Source organism: Trichomycterus rosablanca, chromosome 6 (genome assembly GCF_030014385.1).
Source record: "Trichomycterus rosablanca isolate fTriRos1 chromosome 6, fTriRos1.hap1, whole genome shotgun sequence".
Classification (NCBI taxonomy): Eukaryota; Metazoa; Chordata; class Actinopteri; order Siluriformes; family Trichomycteridae; genus Trichomycterus; species Trichomycterus rosablanca.
In genome coordinates this window covers 32667697-32690221 of record NC_085993.1, presented here as the reverse complement: position 1 = coordinate 32690221, position 22525 = coordinate 32667697, and the positions used below count along the sequence as shown (strand labels likewise).

The following is a 22525-nucleotide window of genomic DNA, read 5'->3' as shown; positions in this document are numbered from 1 at the left end:
TATGGAGGGGAGGAAAAAAAAAAGATTGAGAGAAAGCGAGAAAGGGCTGAGGGGGAAATAGATGGAGGCAAATAGCGTCAGGCAGAGTGCGATCTCCAGCGGAGAAGGTCAAATTCGGAAATGTCACGGCCGTGATTGTTCCAGATTGAATAATTGGAAAGAAAAGCCAGCTGACAACCAAAAAGAAGGAGGTATGAGGGGAGGGGGATGGGCGGGCGAATAAAATGCATTTCAAAACTTTCATTACCGTGCCGGTTTTACGACTGCTCTCTTTGTCTCATGCTGGCCAAAAGAAAATTATATAAATACATTTACACACACCAAAGACCTCACAAGGGTAGTTAACGGAGCACTCGGACATCTCCTTGGTCTCCTCTTGCTCCACGCAGTGACTCGATGTGACAGATCACTGCTCAGATAGCCACCATATTCCCTCAGCAAATGTGCTGGCCTTACACACACGTACATCAGCCCGGGCCAAATCGGGACTGACAGAAAGCCCCTGAAGGCGGGCACTTGGAGAAGAGATGGGAGAATGGTGGGCAAGTAGGAGACCTTGAAGAAAAGGGACAGTCAGTGGACACGGCAGCTAACAAGGAGCATATGGAAGTATTGCCTACTGGCAGGTTGAGAAAAAGGTGCAGATGAAAAGACAAGCACTGAGGCCACTTGAGCTGTGACATTTCCTTGAATTGAGAAGCAGCCATTCCTGTTATTCCAAATACACATTAACTGGATCTGTTCAAAAACCTAGTGAGCTGCCTTGCTGCCTACCTAGACAGCTGCCTCAGTAGAGAGGATTCTAATAAGACATTGAACTTTAAGGCAAGTTGATCAGACACACTGCTTCCATCTGCCATATTTGTCATTTTTTTGTGAGAAAACTTGTGCCGCACTGAATGCTGGGATTGCTTTCACTGCTAAGAAAGAATAGGATGCTCCCTCGTTATTCAGTCAGATTATCGCTTTGAAATGAGATACCTCAGTAAGCAGCATTTTGAGTTAAGAATTCAAACAGCCGCCGCTCAGGTGGCGCAGCTGTAAAGTACGCTAGCGCACCAGAGTTGGGTTTCTAGATGCATCGTATCGAAACTCAGCTCTACCTTTCCGACTGGGTTGGGCGGCAGTATGAACAACGTTTGGCTGTTGTTCACGGGCTTAGGGGTCGAGTCGGAGCATAGGTCCTCATAACTGGTACAACTGCGGCCCCTGCTGGTTGACTGACGGCGCCTGAGGAATAACATTGAGGGGGGTGTGACCCTCCGTGCGCAGTGTCTCTCGGTGTATGAACTCGGCTCGTGCAGGTGAAAAATGCAGGCTGTACTGACTGCGTGCAAGTCAGTTGAGTGGCGTCCTCAGTCAGCGGCAAAAGGGTCGAATCAGAATAGAGGACACAATCAGGGTAATTGGACACGGTTAGAATGGGGATAAAAGTTGGGGGAAAAAAGTGGGAAAAAATAGATAATTAAAAAAAAAAAAAAAAAAGAATTCAAACAGCCTTCTTCTTGGGAGTGGGCGTATGATGATGTAAAATGCTGTCTATGTAGAGAGATAAGTTTTCCGACAGACCCACTGACAGAGACGTATTAACACTAAATGTATTCATACGTCAATGAACTTGCATCAACAACTAAGGTTACCTTAATACATAGCAGTGTATTTCATATTCATTTTCAAATTCATATCTACACATGGTGTATTTTTCTCACCATCGTAGTAGACGATGGCTCCGACCAGCTTATCCTTCTTCAGCATGGGAAAGAACTCCAAAGCTTTGCTCTTGCTCAGGACATAGCTACTTTTTAAGCAGTGTGTGCCGGCCACCAGATCGTACATCTTTATTCCAGCCCAGTAATACGGAAGCTGCCACCACCTAGTCACACACATTCATAGAATGAGCACATTGGTAGTAATTATGTAACACTTATTTGTTCATCTTTTAAAGGATTAGGCATACATCAAGAGCTACACTATACAGTATTCAGTGAATTCCTGATCAGGAGCTTGTTGGACAACATTCCAAATCTATGGATATAGATATGAAGTTGTCCCAGCACTTTCAGACTTTTCTACAGGATTTATAATGTGTCAGTCAAAATCTATCTGTGTCTATTTATTAAATGCAGAGGAACCTCGATTTAACGGACCTCCATTTAACAGATTTCGGATTTAACAGAAAATCTGGAAAGTCAAATGTTCAATCCGGTTGTTTAAAATTCTCACAAGAAGCGTACCAAGACCAACAGTTCAGTACCTGTCTGCTAGCCAGCGCACGTCTCTCGAGTGATCATTTACGTGAGTTTACATGAGTGATCAGCTTTGTTTTGCCGGGAGTCTCGCTTTGTTCTCGCCTTTTTTATGTGCTTCATTTTTGAAAGTTCTAGTGCTCAGTTATGGCTTCAAAAGACAAGGGAAGTGGCAAGAGGGTACATCTAGCTATTGCTAAAAAAGTTAAACTTATAAAGAAAGTGGAAAGCAGTGTTTCTGTGACTCACGTATGTGAGGAATACGGTTTAAAAAAAAACCAGTGAGTGTTATACATACAGTGCCTTGCAAAAGTATTCAGCCGCCTTGAACTTTTCAACCTTTTGCCACATTTCAGGCTTCAAACATAACGATATGAAATTGTAATTTTTTGTAAAGAATCAACAACAAGTGGGACACAATCGTGAAGTGGAACGAAATTTATTGGATATTTTAAACTTTATTTAGAAATAAAAAACTGAAAAGTGGGGCGTGCAATATTATTCAGCCCCCTTGCGTTAATACTTTGTAGCGCCACCTTTTGCTGCGATTACAGCTGCAAGTCGCTTGGGGTATGTCTCTATCAGTTTTGCACATCGAGAGACAGAAATTTTTGCCCATTCTTCCTTGCAAAACAGCTCGAGCTCAGTGAGGTTGGATGGAGAGCGTTTGTGAACAGCAGTTTTCAGCTCTTTCCACAGATTCTCGATGGGATTCAGGTCTGGACTTTGACTTGGCCATTCTAACACCTGGATACGTTTATTTGTGAACCATTCCATTGTAGATTTTGCTTTATGTTTTGGATCATTGTCTTGTTGGAAGATAAATCTCCGTCCCAGTCTCAGGTCTTTTGCAGACTGCAACAGGTTTTCTTCCAGAATGGTCCTGTATTTGGCTCCATCCATCTTCCCATCAATTTTAACCATCTTCCCTGTCCCTGCTGAAGAAAAGCAGGCCCAAACCATGATGCTGCCACCACCATGTTTGACAGTGGGGATGGTGTGTTCAGGGTGATGAGCTGTGTTGCTTTTACGCCAAACATAACGTTTTGCATTGTGGCCAAAAAGTTCGATTTTGGTTTCATCTGACCAGAGCACCTTCTTCCACATGTTTGGTGTGTCTCCCAGGTGACTTTTTATAGATATCTTTGAGAAATGGCTTTCTTCTTGCCACTCTTCCATAAAGGCCAGATTTGTGCAGTGTACGACTGATTGTGTCCTATGGACAGAGTCTCCCACCTCAGCTGTAGATCTCTGCAGTTCATTCAGAGTGATCATGGGCCTCTTGGCTGCATCTCTGATCAGTCTTCTCCTTGTTTGAGCTGAAAGTTTAGAGGGACGGCCGGGTCTTGGTAGATTTGCAGTGGTCTGATACTCCTTCCATTTCAATATGATCGCTTGCACAGTGCTCCTTGAGATGTTTAAAGCTTGGGAAATCTTTTTGTATCCAAATCCGGCTTTAAACTTCTCCACAACAGTATCTCGGACCTGCCTGGTGTGTTCCTTGGTCTTCATGATGCTCTCTGCGCTTTAAACAGAACTCTGAGACTGTCACAGAGCAGGTGCATTTATACGGAGACTTGATTACACACAGGTGGATTCTATTTATCACCATCAGTCATTTAGGTCAACATTGGATCATTCAGAGATCCTCACTGAACTTCTGGAGTGAGTTTGCTGCACTGAAAGTAAAGGGGCTGAATAATATTGCACGCCCCACTTTTTAGTTTTTTATTTCTAAAAAAAGTTTAAAATATCCAATAAATTTCGTTCTACTTCACGATTGTGTCCCACTTGTTGTTGATTCTTCACAAAAAATTACAATTTCATATCGTTATGTTTGAAGCCTGAAATGTGGCAAAAGGTTGAAAAGTTCAAGGGGGCTGAATACTTTTGCAAGGCACTGTAAGTCTAAAGAAAAACTAAAGGAGTATGCAGTAAAATGTAGTGGTTTTACACTACATATTTACATATCTATTTATGTTGTTCATTTTAGTGTTTATCATATGTGCATGTTTGACACTTTTGTGGACCTTAGTGTTGTGTTTTCGTATAATTTCGCTAAATTTCTAATTTAATTTCGTCAAATCGAGGTTCCTGTGTTTTTTTAAAGTCAGCCACAGATTTCATGAATCTTTCCACAATATCATGCATGATAGATGATGAAAGACCTGAATTTAAAAAAAATTATTTTTAAATGATCTTGCAAAGAATAAACATTTGATGGATCCTCCTTTTAAATCAAGTGATGTAACCACCTCACCCCCTTACTGTTTAATGTGTCAAAACTGTGTAACGTCTGTGTAACAAATTTTTACTTTTTTTTCCCATCCCAATTTAATATAAGTGTGTTGCAGACATCACATTTTAAAATGTGCTGGCTCAGTGAAAACATAAAAAGTCTTTTATTTGTGCTGTTCAAGTTCAAGAAAATTAACACATCACAGATTCTTGATTTTACTGCATTTTATAAAAATGTCCCAGTTTTTTACGAAAAAAAGGGTTTGTATTGTATTGGGAGAAAAAGGGGAAAAATATTTAAATATTATTTTTAATTTATAAATATTAATAATAAGACTAAGTGGTAAGAGGTGAAAATGCTAACAAGAAACAAGGAACAAAGCAAAGGTACACGGTAGGTACAATGCTGTCAGAGATGGAACAGAGAAGTTTACGAAGTACCTTCTTGACATCATGGAATAAGATTCTGGTATTAGTACACAGCTGGAGTGGAATTTGTGACAGAGGCTGCTGACAATTGCAGTTTGTTACAGTAACTATCACTGACCAAACCCTTTTTTCAACATATCAACCATAATAGAATTTCTGAGTTTTCAATTCAGCTTTTAATGTAGTACTAGAATCAATATCTTGATGCCAGAATGCTCAGATTTATTCTGTTTTTACTTACTTCACAAGACCTGGTCGTTCACTTGTTACAGATTTTTCATGTCTGGCAGAGAAGTGATTTGCTCATGAGGTCATTGTCTTTGGTGAGTGTTTTAAATATCATAGCAAAGCCTAAATGCCAGAAGTAATTAGAGACTGTGACGAAGGGTTGGGAGCGCTCCTCCCTGAGCCCCACTGAACTCTGGAACTTGATGAAGAACTCTGAGATGGTTAGGAGATCTGCCTAAACCCTCAGACTGGCACAGTTCTAGCACTCTAAATGCCCAAAAGGCAAAGTGCCATTTCATTAAACTTATCTCTTAATATCAAAAACGCTAGACTGTAGGTCATGTGTCACATATCACCAGACATACAATCTCCTATTTTTTACTTTAAATGTGAATTAATTCTCTTTAAAAATAATAAAGTAAACAGGAGTTTTAGTGTGTTTTTGTCATGTTTTATTTTAATTATATACTTATCTGGTTAAAGTAGTTAATATAGACACTATTTATATGTGCTTAATAAAAATCTTATTCTACAATCATAAGCATTCAGTTTAGGGCACAGCAGGTTTTGTATGTGGAATTCAGGACAGAAAATGGCATTTATGTTCTCTCATGGGAAAGCACACCACTGCAGATAAACGGGCCAGTTTGAATCTCAGCAGAACCAATGACCTGCCTGGCATCCACACAAAAAAAACATGCAGTGTCGGAGGGAGGATGGAGTCCCAACACTGGAAGGTGATAAAAAGTGGTCACAGACTGTAAACGTCACAGAGGGGGCGTGTGGTAAGCCAGCCGAAAATGACTAGGTTGGGGGATAAAGAGGCAAAAACAAATAGGATTTGCGGTAATAAGCCATTTCACATCAATAGCCAAAAATGTTTGTTTGCATCATCAAGGCAAAAACATTTACCATTGAAGTGTATTTTGTGTAAGATTTAAGTTATTGTTACCCAGCCCGAGTGCAAACATTAACAAAAAATGCAGCGTAATGATTTAAAGTTGATCAGAAGTCTGAACTACATCAATTAGAAGCTGTAAATGTCTTCTATGTTTTTACATGGGCAAAGCTTAGCTTGCTAACAGTGACCCGCATGGGTGACACAATTGGCAAGCAAACTTCCAATGTTTAAACCTGATTCTGTCCACAAAAAACATCCCAGACCATAAAACCTTCACCACCATACGTTATTATTTATTTATTTATTTACTTAGTTCATTTGGAATGAGATATCATCCTTGTTCCTGATATAGTAGCAGGGTCACCACTTTTCTGATGTTAATGCTTAGGCAATAGAGAATGAATTGCTAGTAGCTGATTTTAGTCTTACTTGTAGACTGGAAGCATGATGGGTAGTGGTGCCGACAGGTGAGGAGCAATCTCCAGCAGGTTAGCACGCTCATGTAGAGCCTCTTTCACCATCATGTACTAAAGACATGGAAAGAAATATAGTGATTAATGACTTTAAATCTCAGCAAAATCTCGACTCGGACAGGTCAGACAGACAGGTCAAATCCTTTAATGCCTCAATCAGTGACCCCACCTAAACATCTCTATTAGGTTCAGGTTAGAAATTTGACTTGGCAGTGTAGCTCTTACTAATTGCTGGAGTCCGGTACAACATTATGATATGTGACAAAACCACTTTTGCGCTGACTGTGCCATTGTTTCCTATGGAATGAAGCAGTGGTTCTGTACTTGTTACTTTACTTGCTTACCTGTGTGGCGCAACATGCACTGAAAGTCACTTTACCACTTGCTGCTGTGCTCAAGGTTGAATCTGAGTGAACTTTGACCCAGTTTGCCACTGACCTTTTTAAGTGCCATTAACGAGACAAATTGTTTGTATAGTGACCAGTGAGCTGTGAAACAGGGTCTGTATTTTAGATAACAATGCTGATCCTACTGATCCTGGAATTGCTGACTGAAACAATGACGTTTCACAAGCCCATTCCCATTTTTTTTCTTTCCATGTCTTCAAATAACACAACTATGAGTCAGAACAATGATTAATACAAAAGATGATACGGAGGAACAAGGAGCAGAGCAAAGGTACATGGTAGGTACAATGCTCATGTTGCAGAGCTCTTTTGTTTTAAGCTAAAATACATTTAATGCAAAACTGCTTGTGAATAAACCGTCAATACTGTGTACCATATTGTGGATGGTGCTCAGTGGCACAGCCATCAGAAAGTGGTATTGTCATGTACCATGTTAAAGGCCCAAACACTGCGGCAAGCAGCAATATGACCTCAGCCTTGCTGTGAACAGAATGCAATTATCATTTTTAGGGGCGGCTCGATACAACGTTTTTATGTCTGATACCGATACTGCAAGTTGAGTATCTGCCGATACCAATCCAATAATAATTTCTCCTCTCAAACAACTAAGCAGTAATAATACATGTCTCAATGCACCATGGTTAAACTAGCTATCTAAATAACAATGCTCAGACTGTGAAACAAATATTCTAAAGAAATAAATACAGACCATACAACATCACACATATGCAAAACTGCTGTTTTTATTTTCACTTTTACACACAGAACATTTAGCAGCATTTTTGGCTTGTTTAACAAAAGTGTCTACAAGTAAAAGATGTGGATGTCAATCAAACGTGATGGACCAATTAGAATTGACGCAGAGTTGAGATTTTCTGTTAAAGTTCTGTCACGTTTTTAGGTTATTAAAAACCAAAGCGCGCTTATTAAAAAACCCTGCTGGATTTTAGCTTGTTTTATTACAGTAATGAATTAATCGTTGAGGATGTGAAATATCTCCAAGCCGGGACAAGATAGATTATTTATCTCAGGTGAGCAATTTATCATTTAAAAAGCGTTTTTTTAGACGTGGCAGTAGTAGATGATTTTTTAAAATGCTAAAAGTTTAAGTAGATCAGTGTGTTTTAATTTCTGAATGGCTGTTGCGGATGAGTTGTAGATCAGTCGCACATGTTAATGATGTCATCAAGAGTGAGCTGGCAATAACTTGCACAGCTGGCACTGTGTTGGAACGTATCTTCGTGTGTTATTTGCTTTACACACAAACAATGGCCTTATTTACATTAAGTGTTATTTACATTAAGCAACAGTATCGGATCGGATTACACATTTTATTTCATTCTGATATCCGATCCAGTGATTTGGGCCAATATCGGACCAATATCGGTGCCAGCCCTAATCATTTTAATAATTATGTAAAAGCAGTCTTAGTGTGTCTGTAGAAACTTTAAGGTAACTTGACTTCGACTTTGGTAAAGTTCAGGATGACTGAGATTTATATTGCATAATGCTGGATAAAATTAAGACTGGCTGTGTTCAAAAAGCTAAACTGGCTTACCAATTACATTTGATTATCTATACATAATATTTTTGTAAATTCACAAATAATTCATAATAATATTTATCCATTTCTTATTCCAAATCTAGGTTAAATAGTAATAAAACTCCATTTTAGACTTGTTTGTATTCGAAACACTAGTTTTTAAGCGAGGCTGAATGACTTTCTGTTCCTCCGTACCCTTTCGTGCTGAATGTTTGAAATGTCAGAGTCTTTGTGCGGCACTGCAATTCCTCTTCTTAAACTGTAGGTAAACAGGTAAAAATGAGGGACCTTCACCTGTTCATAATCCAGCTTCATGATGGCCTTCTGCAGATAGCGCACCCCTCCGTGGATGAGCTTGGTGCTTCTGCTGCTAGTCCCCGATGAGAAATCGCTCCTCTCCACCAGCGCCGTCTTCAGATCTGAGAGGGGAGGAGGGGGGGTTGGGCAGGGGGAAAAAGAGCCGACAGGAAACACATTAAGCGCCGCACTGGCATTTCAAGCTCCCACGGCACCAAATATTTAGACTACGCTTGGTGTCATTTTCATACGGATTTTCTCTATCTGTAATATGCATGAGGATGGAAAGATCAGAGCATTCATATTGCATCCGGCCAGGTTTGCCTGTATATTGCTTTTGAGTCTGAGGAGGCCACACTGACAATACAGGGACATTTTTATTTATTAGCACTGGATTAACCAGTATTTTAATAAAAAAAAAAAAAAAAATTTTTTGCAAAAGTTGGGACATTTTAAGAAAAATAAGAACCTCTGATTTGGGATTTTAAAGGACATATGCAACCATCAAGGCAACATCTGCCAATGCCAGGAGGCACACAGTAATTTCAGCAAGATGAAACCAGGCTTCAATTAGCATGCATGCACTACAACAGCATGATTTCATAGACACAGAGTGTGTGCTTGACTGGCCTGTCTGCAGTCCAGATCTGTTTCCTATTGAAAAATGTACTGAGCATCACGAAGAGCAGAATCAGACAACGACGGCCATGGACTATCGAACAGCTAAAGTCTTGTATCAAGCAAGAATGGAAAAAAAGGATCCACTTGCAAAACTATCGTGAAACAATTAGTGTCCTCAGATCCCAAATTATTAAGAAGTCTTATTGACAGGAAGGTGATGGAACACAGTGGTTTGAGTGTGTCACAGGCATCAAATTTTAAATGTGTTTATACAGTGGTACCTTGAAACTCAATGTCAATTGGTTCTGGGGTTGGCGTTGAGTTTAAAAGGTGTTGAGTTTCAAGGTATGGGAAACCTGTTAATGCGTTCCATAGTCCCGTATATATTTTAGGCTAATGTAAAATAAAGGGGTTGTTTTTGACACTTATACACTGAAAGTAACACAATTATAATATAAAAACACTGAAATAAAAAAAATGCACACTGTATTAGCTCACACATAAGCAGAGCGCTGAACAAATTGGCTGTTCATTGTTCATTTGAAATTAAATAAATACATTTTTAAAAAACAAACTGAACACGTTGAGTTTAAGGGTACAAATTTCTTGACTAAGGGCATTGAGTTTTAAAGATTTTAAGTTTAGGGGACGTTGAGTAACAAAGTACCACGGTATTAACAAAATAAATTTAAGATGGTCAGTGAAAACATTGGAAATCGTTGCTTTATACTTTTGTCAGTTAAATAAAGCTTCACGAAAAATAACAAATCCCAGATTCTTGTTTTTATTGCATTTTACAAAATATCCCAAATTCCAATTATTTTAAAATAAAATTAAAATTATTATAAATGTTTTTCTTATATCTTTTAACATCTTTAAAGAGTATAAAAAGAGATGAATTGTGCACCAATTTTTTACTAATTTGGTTGTAGCAAATTACCATTGCTAAATCTCCCATAACAGCTACCAATTTTGACAAACATCTTAAAACAATTACATGCTTCCTGCATAACAATGTAAGTTATGCAGTTAGTTTTAGAATTAAAATGTAATTATTCTCAGTACTAATTTTACAATATTTTCCATAACTTTTAATGGCAATTTGATAAAAAATGACATCAACCAAAAGAAAGTTTAACTCACTGCGTGTGACTGCATCTAAGGCACATCCTGATCCAGTAGCGCCGCCTCCGATGACTAAGACATCGAACTCCGGTGTGTTCTGCAGTGTAGTGAGTTGTTCCTGACGGTTCGGCAGACCGTCTTCAAACTTCATCGTCAACGAGCCCTGCGCCTCGACGTAGGCCAAACGAGCCTGGTCATGTTCACACACAGCAAGACAAAATCAGGTCTAAACAAATGACAGGAATCGGTTTTCAAATCGATGAAACGGTTGCCATGCAAACCACCTGAAGTATTCCCCACAGTACTAGGAGAGTTAAATGAAGGTTAAGTGAAGTTAGTCAGAATTAATGACACCCATCATTTTAACGGCTCAAACCTATAAAGTCTAACCAGAGGTCCCAAGAAACATTACATTAAATGGGTTACATTGGTATTAAAACAACTGAAAAATGTTAGAAGGAAATTTAAGGCACTTAACACAGGCTGCAATTGAAACATTATTAGATCTGTGAGGAAAGTTATAAATTTATTTATTTATTATGATTATGGGTGGGTCTGTCCAAGGGTTGCCAGTTCTTTTCCGTTTTTTTTTCCCAGATATTTAAGTGATTTTTTGATACTGAAAATAAGCACATGGTTAAGAGTAAATAAGAACTAATACAATCTAATAATTGCATGCAAAAATTACACTAAATCTCCAGCAGGCATGAAGCATTACAATTGTACAGTGTCAAAAAGTTTAAAGCAACAGAGTGGATGAGACATATGATATACAGTGGTACCTTGTAACTCGACGTCGCCTAAACTCAAAATCTTTGAAACTCAACACCCTTTGTAAAGAAATGTGTTTCCTTAAACTCAACGTTTCCCTTAAACTCGACGTGTGTGCGACTGCTGCTTTGCTCAGCGCTTGGCTTGAGAGGTGCGGTAAAACGTCATCAAAGAGCGAATACGAGACGAATCTGCATTTGTGTGGAATAACAGTCAAATTCACTCTGAAAGCATCCACATACTGTATATCTGTGTTCAGCTGGATTTCCCTCCTGTTTCGCTTTTAAACTTGTGTTATAGCTCGGGGTGCTGAGAAATTGTAAGAATCAGCTTTTCCGAGAAAGTCTAAAACGCTTATCTTTAAAAAAAAAAAGCTTAACGTGACAATGTTTTAAAAGAACGACATAGAAACACTAAACCTCTCTTAATTATTACTGCTAATGAGTTCTCTTCACTAATTAAGAAGCATAAGGAAACAAGTTAAGGTAAAAAAACAGGTTTTATTGTATTTTTAAATTAATTTTTAACTGTTTTTAATTGTATTATATTTGTGTTATTTTAAGTGAATAAGTGTCAAAAACAACTGCATTATTTTACATTAGCCAAAAACACATGCAGTTCCACAAGACCATGGAACGCATTAACAGGTTTTCCATACATCCTTATGGGAAAATACCATAAAACTCAATGCCACTCCGAGAACCAATTGCCGTTGAGTTTCAAGGTACCATTGCATTTAGCTTATATGTCATTTATATCAACAATTTGTGTTTATAATGTGTCCATTTGTCACTACAGGTCACACCAATTACAGCTGATTATCGTCGAAAATGCTCAAGGCATCATATCCAACACCGTTGTTCTAACAAAACACTACGTAGTGCGGATTGCAGATTTTTCAGTCTTCTGCAATATCAGATTTTTTGACATCAGGTGTAAATGTAAAGCATAGGTTAAAGTAATCATTTCAGGGACAGTTCAAGAACATGTGGTTTTGGAAGCCTTGTCTCTGACTTCAGACTGTAAGAAACAAATCCCAGGTCAAAGAAGCAGACTTACTTCTGAAAGTCAAAATTTCAATGCAGTAATTCATGAGTGAAATCAAATGAATAGATGAAGCATGTATTTATCTCATCGTGTCCTAACGAAAGAAACAAGAAGCTTAAATGCATCAAATTATATTAAAACAGGAGCTGAGGAACTGAGAAATTGAGTAGATTTGGTCATAATGAAATTATGCTATTCACAGTGTCGTCGGCAATCGGCCTAAGTGATTACATCCATCCGTCCCCCCTGGTCTGTTGGGTCCATTTGACTTGCTAATGGCCAAATGAAGTCAGACATTTGCAACTGAGACAGTAACAGAATGTAGAAACAAGATGCAATAATTAGTGTCTGTTTCCAAGGACGAAGGCTTTATTTAAAACATCCACAGAGAATTAAGAGGGAGGCTGTCCTGCAATCACGACGAGCGCACAAAAGGCAACACACGAATTTCATGCAAATACGCAATCGGCCTCCGCGGAGAGCTACTCAGCCCGATAGCCAGAGTGTGGCAGTGCCCTTGCCAAAGAGAAAAGAAACACACACACACAATCATCAATTTACCATCACAATTTTAAAGATTAGTGTCTTAGACATGCATGATTGCAGATTTTTAAAAATCTGTTTTTTCTATTGTTTTTGTCTTTACTTAAGCTTACCCATTCAGGCTGTGTAGATAATGCAGGAGGTTGATGAATAAATAGATGACGGGAACATCAAGAGACAACAAAAGTTTGTGTTAATGAGAAGTTTTGAATGTGAACTTACACTGTGAACTTACCGTAAAGAAAAGTTCAATGATTAAATAAAATAAACATCAGTGAAACATAGTAAAACGTTCTGTTTCTTCAGCCATAACATTAAAACCACCTCCCTGTTTCTACAAACACTGTCCATGTTATCAGCTCCACTTACCATATAGAAGCACTTTGTAGTTCCACAATTACTGACTGTAGTCCATCTGTATCTCTACATACCTTTTTAACCTCCTTTTACTCTGATCTTCAAAGGTAAGGACCCCCACAGGACCCCCACAGAGTAGGTATTATTTCGGTAGTGGATCACTCTCAGCACTGCAGTGACACTGACATGGTGGTGGTGTGTTAGTGTGTGTTGTGCTGGTATGAGTGGATCAGACACAGCAATGCTGATGGAGTTTTTAAACACCTCACTGTCACTGCTGAACTGAGAATAGTCCACCAACCAAAAATATCCAGCCAACAGCGCCCCGTGGGCAGCGTCCTGTGACCACTTATGAAGGTCTAACAGATGACCAACTCAAACAGCAGCAATAGATGAGCGATCGTCTCTGACTTTACATCTACAAGGTGGACCAACTAGGTAGGAGTGTCTAATAGAGTGGACAGTGAGTGGACACAGAATTTATAAACTCCAGCAGTGCTTTTGTGTCTGATCCACTCATACCAGCACAACACACACTAACACACCACCACCATGTCAGTGTCACTGCAGTGCTGAGAATGATCCACCACCTAAATAATACCTGCTCTGTAGTGGTCCTGTGGGGGTCCTGACCATTGAAGAACAGCATGAAAGGGGGCTAACAAAGCATGCAGAGAAACAGATGGACTACAATCAGTAATTGTAGAACTACAAAGTGTATATGTCTGTTTTTTTTGTTACACAAATGGGTATCTACACTTCTGACCACACCGATCAGCCATGACATTAAAAGCACCTGCCTAACTCTGGTGCCGCCAACCCTCTCTGACCCAGTTCATGAACTGAATTTTTACCAGCAAAACATTTTCCAGAGCCTCACACTGTCTCTGCCAGCTTTCCTTTCTTTCCCTTAGTGCATCCTGGTGACGAATCTTCCCAGGTAAGCAACCCCAAGTATTTAAACTCGTCCGCTTTCAGCACCTTAACTCCTTGTAACTTGACTTTCTGCCCCCTACCTCTTATTCACACACATGTTTTATTCCTGCTAACTTCCATTCACTTTCTCTTCTGTGCATACCTCTCTCTATCCTTCCAGGCTCTCTTCAACCTGCTTCCTATTCTCGCTACAAATCACATTGTCATCTGCAAACATTCAACAATTCTAATTTTAATTACCCAAAATATGACTCAAACCCCCATAATATTACTTTTATTTCTACTTAATACTAGTCTTTGGACTTTAATCTCTCAGAGAGAGTAGTGAAATGAGGCAGGTAGAAGATTAAGGTGCCTCAAACAACCCTGTATGTAAAATTGTACAATATAAAACAGGTATTGAAACTGAAAGTCCCAGTGCAGATTCTTATTTAATAGCATTTTCGACACATTTTGCATCTCCTTGGTAACTAAACCCTTGCGAGGCCGTAATTCTCTCACTCCCCGGAGCCTGAGAGGGAGCCTAACACTACAGAAAAAGGATAAACAAAATAGTTTCTGGCGGATTTGAATAGCTGATGAGAGAGTAAATCAGGACCCCCGTTGGTCTTCGAGAGTGTGTGTGGGTTCTGGATTTTTTTATTCGTTTGTTTCAGATGGTCTTGTTGATTATCTTAATCTACTTGACCTTAAGTTATTTAGTGTAACAAGCAGACGAGATGAGACCTGTACCCCCTAGGGCTCTCGGCAGTCTAAACACAGGTAGATTGTGATGAATGCCCTGCTCCCTGGTGGACTGAATGTGGATGAGATTGGCTTTTATTTCATATTCAAGTGAGGCCTCTTGAATAATTAGTGTATTACTCTTTAAGTAGCATAGAAAATGCAAGCTGATGATAAGACAGTAGTCTGTATAGATGAAGATGATGGACTGGAGATTAGGGTCTGCTTATTCTCAGTCATAATTTCCAATCAGGAGGCACATATGAAATATATTTTCTAATTTAGGACCGTTATGTATAATATAAAACACATATTTTGGTTGTTTGACATCAGTGTTGCTACCAGTAGTGAATCTAATGGCACAATCATAACAAGCTCGCTGTGCATTGACTTGATAAAAGCTTCCTAGTAATCACACTATTCCATCAATTTAGTGGTAAAAGTATGCAAACACCTGACCATAAGCTCGATTAACATCCAATTCTTAGACCATAGGCATTAATATGAAGTTGCCCCCCTCAGGTCAAGCAGTGCCCATTGGTGTTGGGGTCAGGGCTCTGTGCAGGCCACTGGAGGGCACAGTCAAGCTGGAACAGGACATCCCCAAATTAAATATATAAAATAGACTTTATAAACCTGTAAAGCAATTATTATGGCTGAAATTCAATAAACAGAGTGTTATTATACTACTGGCCATTGCTTTAATCAATTTTGTTGTTAAAGATGCTTTTATTTAAAGTAATTTACAATTAGGTTTAAGGGTCTTGCTTAATGGTCCAACAATGGCCACCTCTGGTTGTATCATATGAACCAGCAACCTTTCGATTACCTTAAACACAGAGCTACCAATGGCCTATATCTCTTGCAATTCTGTTCCAAACACAAGTTTCAGGTTTGATTGATTAAGCACATATTCTGTACATAACTTACATTACGCTTTGATTAAACAAAATAACTTCCTGATACATTTTAAGCAAGACAGCCATAAAACAGCTGATCAGAGCTATTTTACAAACATTTCTTACACATTAGACAGGATGTTTAGAGTTTGGATGGATGTATTGTGTCTGTGTAAACACAATACTGCAATGATGAAGTCCAAATGAGTTCAAATCTTATTATGGGTAAAGTAAAAATTTCTCACACAAGGATGATGAACAGTTATGATGATTATAATTATTATTTTAATTATTATTATTACTATTATTATTATCATTATTACTGTTGGGTTGCCATTGTATACTAATAGTACTTTTAATATATTGTATAAAAAATGTACAGAGAATTATTCATGTTAAATGTTCTATTATTATTATTATTATTACTAATAATTCTTATCATTATTATTGATGTTGTAAGAAGCTGTTGCTGTTTCTTGCAGCTTTTTGTAATAAAAATAATAAAGTAATATCAAAAAGAATGTGTGGTTACATTTCTCACAACAGCGCCTTGTAAAGAAACTCGTAGCTCAGCTAAGCACATTTTGAAGTAGCTTACTTAACACCTTTATGTGGGAGCTAGGGCGGTGCAGTGACCTATCAAGCCAACCCACCACCTCTATTCAAACCTGGATCTCAGTGCTGCTTTCAGTCAGCTCTGCGTCTACTTCAACATTACTGACTATGTCTGAATAAGAGGGGGCTGAATCCCTGCGATGAACTGGCGCCCTGCCCAGGGTTTTCCTATCTTGCATGCAGTGTTCCCGGTGAAACCAGGACAAAGCACTTGATACAAATACAATAAAATGAACTAGTTTTATAGGCTCTTGATTATAAATATGTAATTACAACTCTCATGATTCAGCAAATTCCTTACATGTTATTAAGAAACACATTCCTTAAGCTAAGATCAGATATGAGCCGCCACTCCTTCTACAGCACATTGTAATTCTACCTAAACAAGTACAACAGACCCATAATAAACAGGGTGTAAAATACATTCTAATATACAAACCCAAAACCAAAAAAAAGTTCAGACAGGGGCTGTGTTACATCACCTTTATGCTCCCTAATTCTTGCTATTTTATTTACTGTCCCAACTTTTTTTGAATTGGTTTGTTTATTAGTGATATATAATATAGTCACAATAAATCTTTACCTTACTCCTTCTGTATTCGATGAACTGTGATAGGCCAAATGCTGTGGCTATTGCTCCACTCCCTATCAGGGTCCCCTTTACTGCTTTCCGAAAGGCCATTGGCTCCTGAAATGCATAAACAACATCTGGAAGTGTTAGTGTATAAATGATCACATCCGTCAAGTAAATGAAGCATGTTCAGCTGTTTAAAACAACCTAAATGCTGTACAGTAAAGTCAAATTAGGGTTTAAATTGTAAAGATTTTTCCAGTATGTTATAATTAGTAAATAAATACAAACTATGCACTAAAAATTAAATATTTTTAGTTTTCCTGTAGAGACTGTATTTACTTACTTTCACTTGGAAATGTAATTTCACATGACATGAAATTTAAAGCCTCGTTGAGTATCCGCTCCAAGTGGAAGTGTTTCTATTTATCAGGGTTTCTTCCTTACAGGGTTGGTTTGGAACCTGCTTTTCCCTTGATATCGTAATGCCAGACTCTATCCGATCCGGTGAAGTGCAACACCAGCCCAGTACTCTTTATCTTTCCCAAAAAACTCAGCCAGTGTTGTGGCACCTTTCAGCTGTTTCCGGAGTGGCCCCCATGTTTGGATCCACACTGAGTGGAGTAGTGGTCCTGCTACTTCATTGCTCTTAGCAGCTTGCCATATTGTGAAAGTTGTTATTTCTGCACTATCCACTTTTTATCCACTTTCTCTGTTGGTGCTGCAGAGTTTTTGTGTCTTTCATTTGTTACTTTATTTTCATTGTTTTGGCCACCTGTTTAATTTCCTCTTACTCTTTTAGTTTGTGGTTTTTAGCCACAGTATTGTTCTATATTGGTTAAGCATCCTACAAATTGGGTTCTTGCAGGTGCAGGGCTACACCTGGCACCTCAGTGGTGAGGCACGACCCGCCCCATTACTTTTTTGTAATAATGCACTTTAACGTACACATATTTTTTACATCTACAACCCCAAATCAGAAAAAGTTGGGACAGTGTGGAAAATGCAAATAAAATAAAAATGCAGTGTTCCTTACATTTACTTTGACTTTTATTTGATTGCAGACAGTTTAAACCCGAGATATTTCATGTTTTATCTGCTCAACTTCATTTCATTTATTAATAAACATCCATTCCTGCATTCCAGGCCTGCAACACATTCCAAAAAAGTTGGGACAGTAAAGCATTTACCACTTTGTAATGTTGCCATTCCTTTTCACCACACTTAAAAGACGTTTTGGCACAGAGGATACCAAGCATATTGTAGTGCTTGACAAAGGTTTGCCAAAGTAATTCCTTGCCCATGTGGTTATATCAGCTATTGTTGAGAGGCGGTTCTTGATGCAGTGCCGTCTGAGGGATGGAAGATCACGGGTGTTCAGCTTAAGCTTGCGCCCTTGGCCTTTACACACTGAAATTGCTCCCAATTCCTTGAATGGTTTAATGATATTATGCACTGTAGAGGGAGAAATATGCAAATCCCTTCCAATCTTTCTTTGAGGTTGACAAACTGGAGATCCTCTGATCATCTTTGCTCATCAAAGACTCAGCCTTTCCTGGATGCTGCTTTTGTACCAAACCTTGATTACAATCACCTGTTGACATCACCTGTTTGGAATCACATCATTTAGTTTTTTCACCTCATTATTATACCTAAACTGCCTCAGTCCCAACTTTTTTGGAATGTGTTGCAGGCCTGAAATGCAGGAATGGATGTATATTAACAAATGAAATGAAGTTGAGCAGACAAAAACATGAAATATTTCAGGTTCATTCTGTCTGCAATCAAATAAAAGTCAAAGCAAATGTAAGGAACACTGCATTTTTATTTTACTTGCATTTTCCATATTGTCCCAACCTTTTCTGATTTGGGTTTGTAGTTTCAGTATACAAATAAGTAGCTTAGGAAACATGACAGTTTGAGTTGTGTGTTTTAAAAGAATTTTAGATTTCAGGGAGTTTAAAAGAGTCAAGCAAACATGAAACATATTCCTTATTTGTTTGTCCTGTTAATTTGTTTCAGTTCTGCAAAAAGAAAAATGCAATATGTGTGCTGGTACAAAGTCCTAAAGTGTTGCTAAAGTGTTGAGTCACTGCAAACCAGCAATAAAAAATTGTCATCCTGAAGGTGACCACTCCCATTAAAATCTAAATCAAATCAAAATAGCTTTTTATAAAATTACATAACAGACACCAGACTCTCAAAATAATTGAATGAATAAAAGTTCTTGAAACCAGTTCAGCTTTTCCAACCTTAAAAATTTGAGATGACATATAAAAACCAAAAGGCTTTTTGATACTACAAATCAAAAGGAATTTCAGTTGTGTTTTTTTAAAAGGCAACAACCAAAAATATGCCAGCTATATTTAGCTCAATTTTACCAAAATGTCTGCCTTGGGGTTAGCATGTCAGCAGAGACCCAACCGTGACCCAATGACGAAAATAGAAGCCATGAGTTACAACTTTTGTCCGTTTGTCTGCCAGCTCAAGTCAGAGGTACATTCTCACCTTTGACCTAAACAACATAATGAAGGATAATGGCATGACTGGACAGTTGTTGTTACTGGTTTAGGAAATGAATAAGGCATTTTATGACACTGTTATCACCCATCCCATGCATGTACCATGCACAATAAACATAATAAACCTTATACTGATAGATTAGTTGGGCTAAAAAAACATACTGGTCTTAATTGCAAACTACAATAGACTGGTGTATCTATGTATAACCTATGTGAAGCAGTCTGGACATCCACCTAGTCCAGATTTAGGTTCTAAGACTATCTATAGCTTATTTGTTTCAAGGAAATAGTATTATTACACTTGCCCTATTCTCCTATAGTAGGGGTGTTGTAAGGGCAGTTGTAGCCTAGCAGTTAAGGTACTGGACTAGTAATTAAAAGGTCACTGGTTCAGGCCCCACCACTGCCAGGTTGCCAATGTTGGGTCCTTTAGGAAGGCCCTTAACCCTCAATTGCTTAGACAGTATACTGTCACAGTACTGTAAGTCGCTCTGGATAAAAGCGTCTCCTAAATGCTGAAAATGTAAATGTGGTAACAGGAATAATGGAGATTATTCACCTCATAACTTTAACAGTTTGGGCTGGTAGAGAAGACGCACACGCACAATGCATAGTGTGTTTCTCTTTGAAATACACTTTAAAGCATTCCATGTATCTAATCAAATTCACTACACCTGGATAAAACGTTTTATAAGTGTACCTGGGACACTTGCTTTGTTTGTTAGTCATTGGTTTGTCTGTCTGAAATGCCTTGCTGATAGCCAGACTTGACCAGCTGCCTGGACTCCCGATGGCCTTTCCGTGGATATTTTTGCATCATGCCCCAGAATAAAGGTAGAACTCTGCTCATGACCTCAATATAACTATGATAATATGGTCAGGAACAGCTGTACTATAGCAACTGAATCTGCATCTATTAATAATGATTTTTGTGTTTGGTTAGCGCTTGTAATGAACTGTTTATTACCGACTCAGTGTAAAATCTACATTCTGAAAGCTGAGCTGGTTCTGCTCACTGTGTTTATGTTCCTCTTACATTTACATTTTTGTCATTTAGCAGACCCTTTTATCCAAAGCGACTTACAGTACTGTGACAGTATACTATCTAAGCAATTGAGGGTTAAGGGCCTTGCTCAAGGGCCCAACAGAGGCAACCTGGCAGTGGTGGGGCTTGAACCAGCGACCTTTCGATTACCAGTCCAGTACCTTAACCACTAGGCTACAACTGCCCCCAACTGCTCTTACTGTTCTACATTACTGTCATGTCCACTGTGATGCTGTTTTTAATTAAAAAATTATTATTGGTTACATAAATTACTTGAATTTGCATTCCTAGAATCAATTCTTTATTGCACCACCCAATTTTGTAACTGTTAATCCAATCATATTATTTATTTATTAGGATTTTATGTCTTTGGACTGCATGTGGGAGGAAACCGGAGCTCCTGGAGGAAGCCCATGCAGACACGGGGAGAACATGCACTGTCCTACTTATGTTCTACTTGGTAGCATATAAATTTTTTTTTAGCATAGATAAGTGCCTAGCAGAGTTGCTACTTTAAGAAACATGGTCCAAAATTACTCTTCTTTTGCATTTCTTGATGTAGTGATGGACTGTGTTATGTGCCAGTGGTTTTCCGAAGCAGCAGGGTTCAAATCTCAGCAGTTTTATAAGCCAGTCGTGTGTCTTGCAGGACATGATTGGCCAATTTCTGGGGGGTGGGGAGGTTCGAAACAGCCCAGCCAGTGGGAGATGCACTTGTCAGTACTAGCTTGAGATGGGTATGCTGTATTAAGTCCAATTTTTTTTTTTTTTATGGTAAAACAATTGCCTTGTACCACCAGTTTTTAATAAAAAAAAATTATAGAGCTCATGTCTTTACCTATTTAAATGTTGTACAATATATGTAATTCATAAGGAATAAGCTATTTTGCAGGATTATTTGTGATAAAATAGCTTCTACTTTATATAATTTTTGTTTTTGTTTCTAAAGTTTCAGCTGTGAATTGGTAAACTCCCAAGTGGGTAATATCATTTTATCAATATAGTTCATGAATAAAAGATTGTGTGTAATGACATTAATGCTTTTGCAGTGAAATAAAAGTGGTAACTGGCATTCTCATGTGTATGGGTATTGATTTTGACTACGAAAATGTTAATCGTATTAAAAGTACATTTACTCCAGGGCTAAATCTGACCAATGGGCAGATCATTACATTGTGGATCTTTGCTCATCACAAGACTATATTAGTGTATTGTTGAAATTTATCATTCTAATACATTGTACATTATGCAAACAACACATTTCCAGCTTAAAATGGTAAATCTTTATTAGTTAGGTCTGACAGTTCCTGACAGTGTGACAGTATTTGAACAGGCTATTTCTGTATGATACACTTGTTGGTGTAAGGGAAGCCCTCTCCTGGGGGACTGTTAAGTGCAAACCCTCAGCATCAGACATGACCATGGTAAAAAAAAAATCTAATGTGGAAACATTTCTATAAATAAGTGATTTTAATAATGAAAATCAGACATGTTGTTATAAAAGAGAAAAGCTGAACTGAGCTGTGCTGCACCTCACTTCCATTAACATACAGCTACAGTATATACCACACAGACTGGACACTCCTTATGGTCTTTTAGCTTTAAAAAGCAATATTTGGTAGATTTTGATAAATATTGACAGTAATAACATGATAACTTGACTGAAAGCAGTTTTTTACTCACTCTTTGCTGTGATGCTGCTGGCTTTCTCGGATAACAGGAGCATACACATATATATATACTGAAGTAACAGCGCTGCTAGCCTTTCTTATCCAGGAAGTAGTGCATTAGTACGCATCGCTTCTGACTGACACATAGACCAAGCAATCAGATAGCGAGATTTGCGATCCTGTCCAATCATGTTCTAGGAGGCGTGTTCCATTGTACCTTCAATCTGAAGTACCTAGATTTAGAACTGAAAAATATATCTATTTAACTTACATTCACTTACATTAAGAACATTTCACATTAAAGTCAAAACAAATGCA

General features: G+C 38.3%; 1 protein-coding gene across 1 annotated transcript in view; it reads right to left on the bottom strand.

Annotated features, from left to right (window-relative positions):
• Window positions 1-22308, bottom strand: part of gpd2 (glycerol-3-phosphate dehydrogenase 2 (mitochondrial)) — a 47624-nt gene extending 25316 nt beyond the window's left edge. Inside the window, exons 1-6 of the mRNA XM_062997684.1 lie at window positions 22221-22308; window positions 16983-17087; window positions 10527-10698; window positions 8760-8884; window positions 6472-6569; window positions 1710-1873 (exon numbers count right to left, since the gene is read on the bottom strand). Of these exons, the coding sequence (XP_062853754.1) occupies window positions 1710-1873; window positions 6472-6569; window positions 8760-8884; window positions 10527-10698; window positions 16983-17081 (658 nt within the window). The 5' untranslated portion in view covers window positions 17082-17087; window positions 22221-22308. The remainder of the gene's footprint in view (window positions 1-1709; window positions 1874-6471; window positions 6570-8759; window positions 8885-10526; window positions 10699-16982; window positions 17088-22220) is intronic.
• Between the last annotated feature and the right edge of the window lie 217 nt (window positions 22309-22525).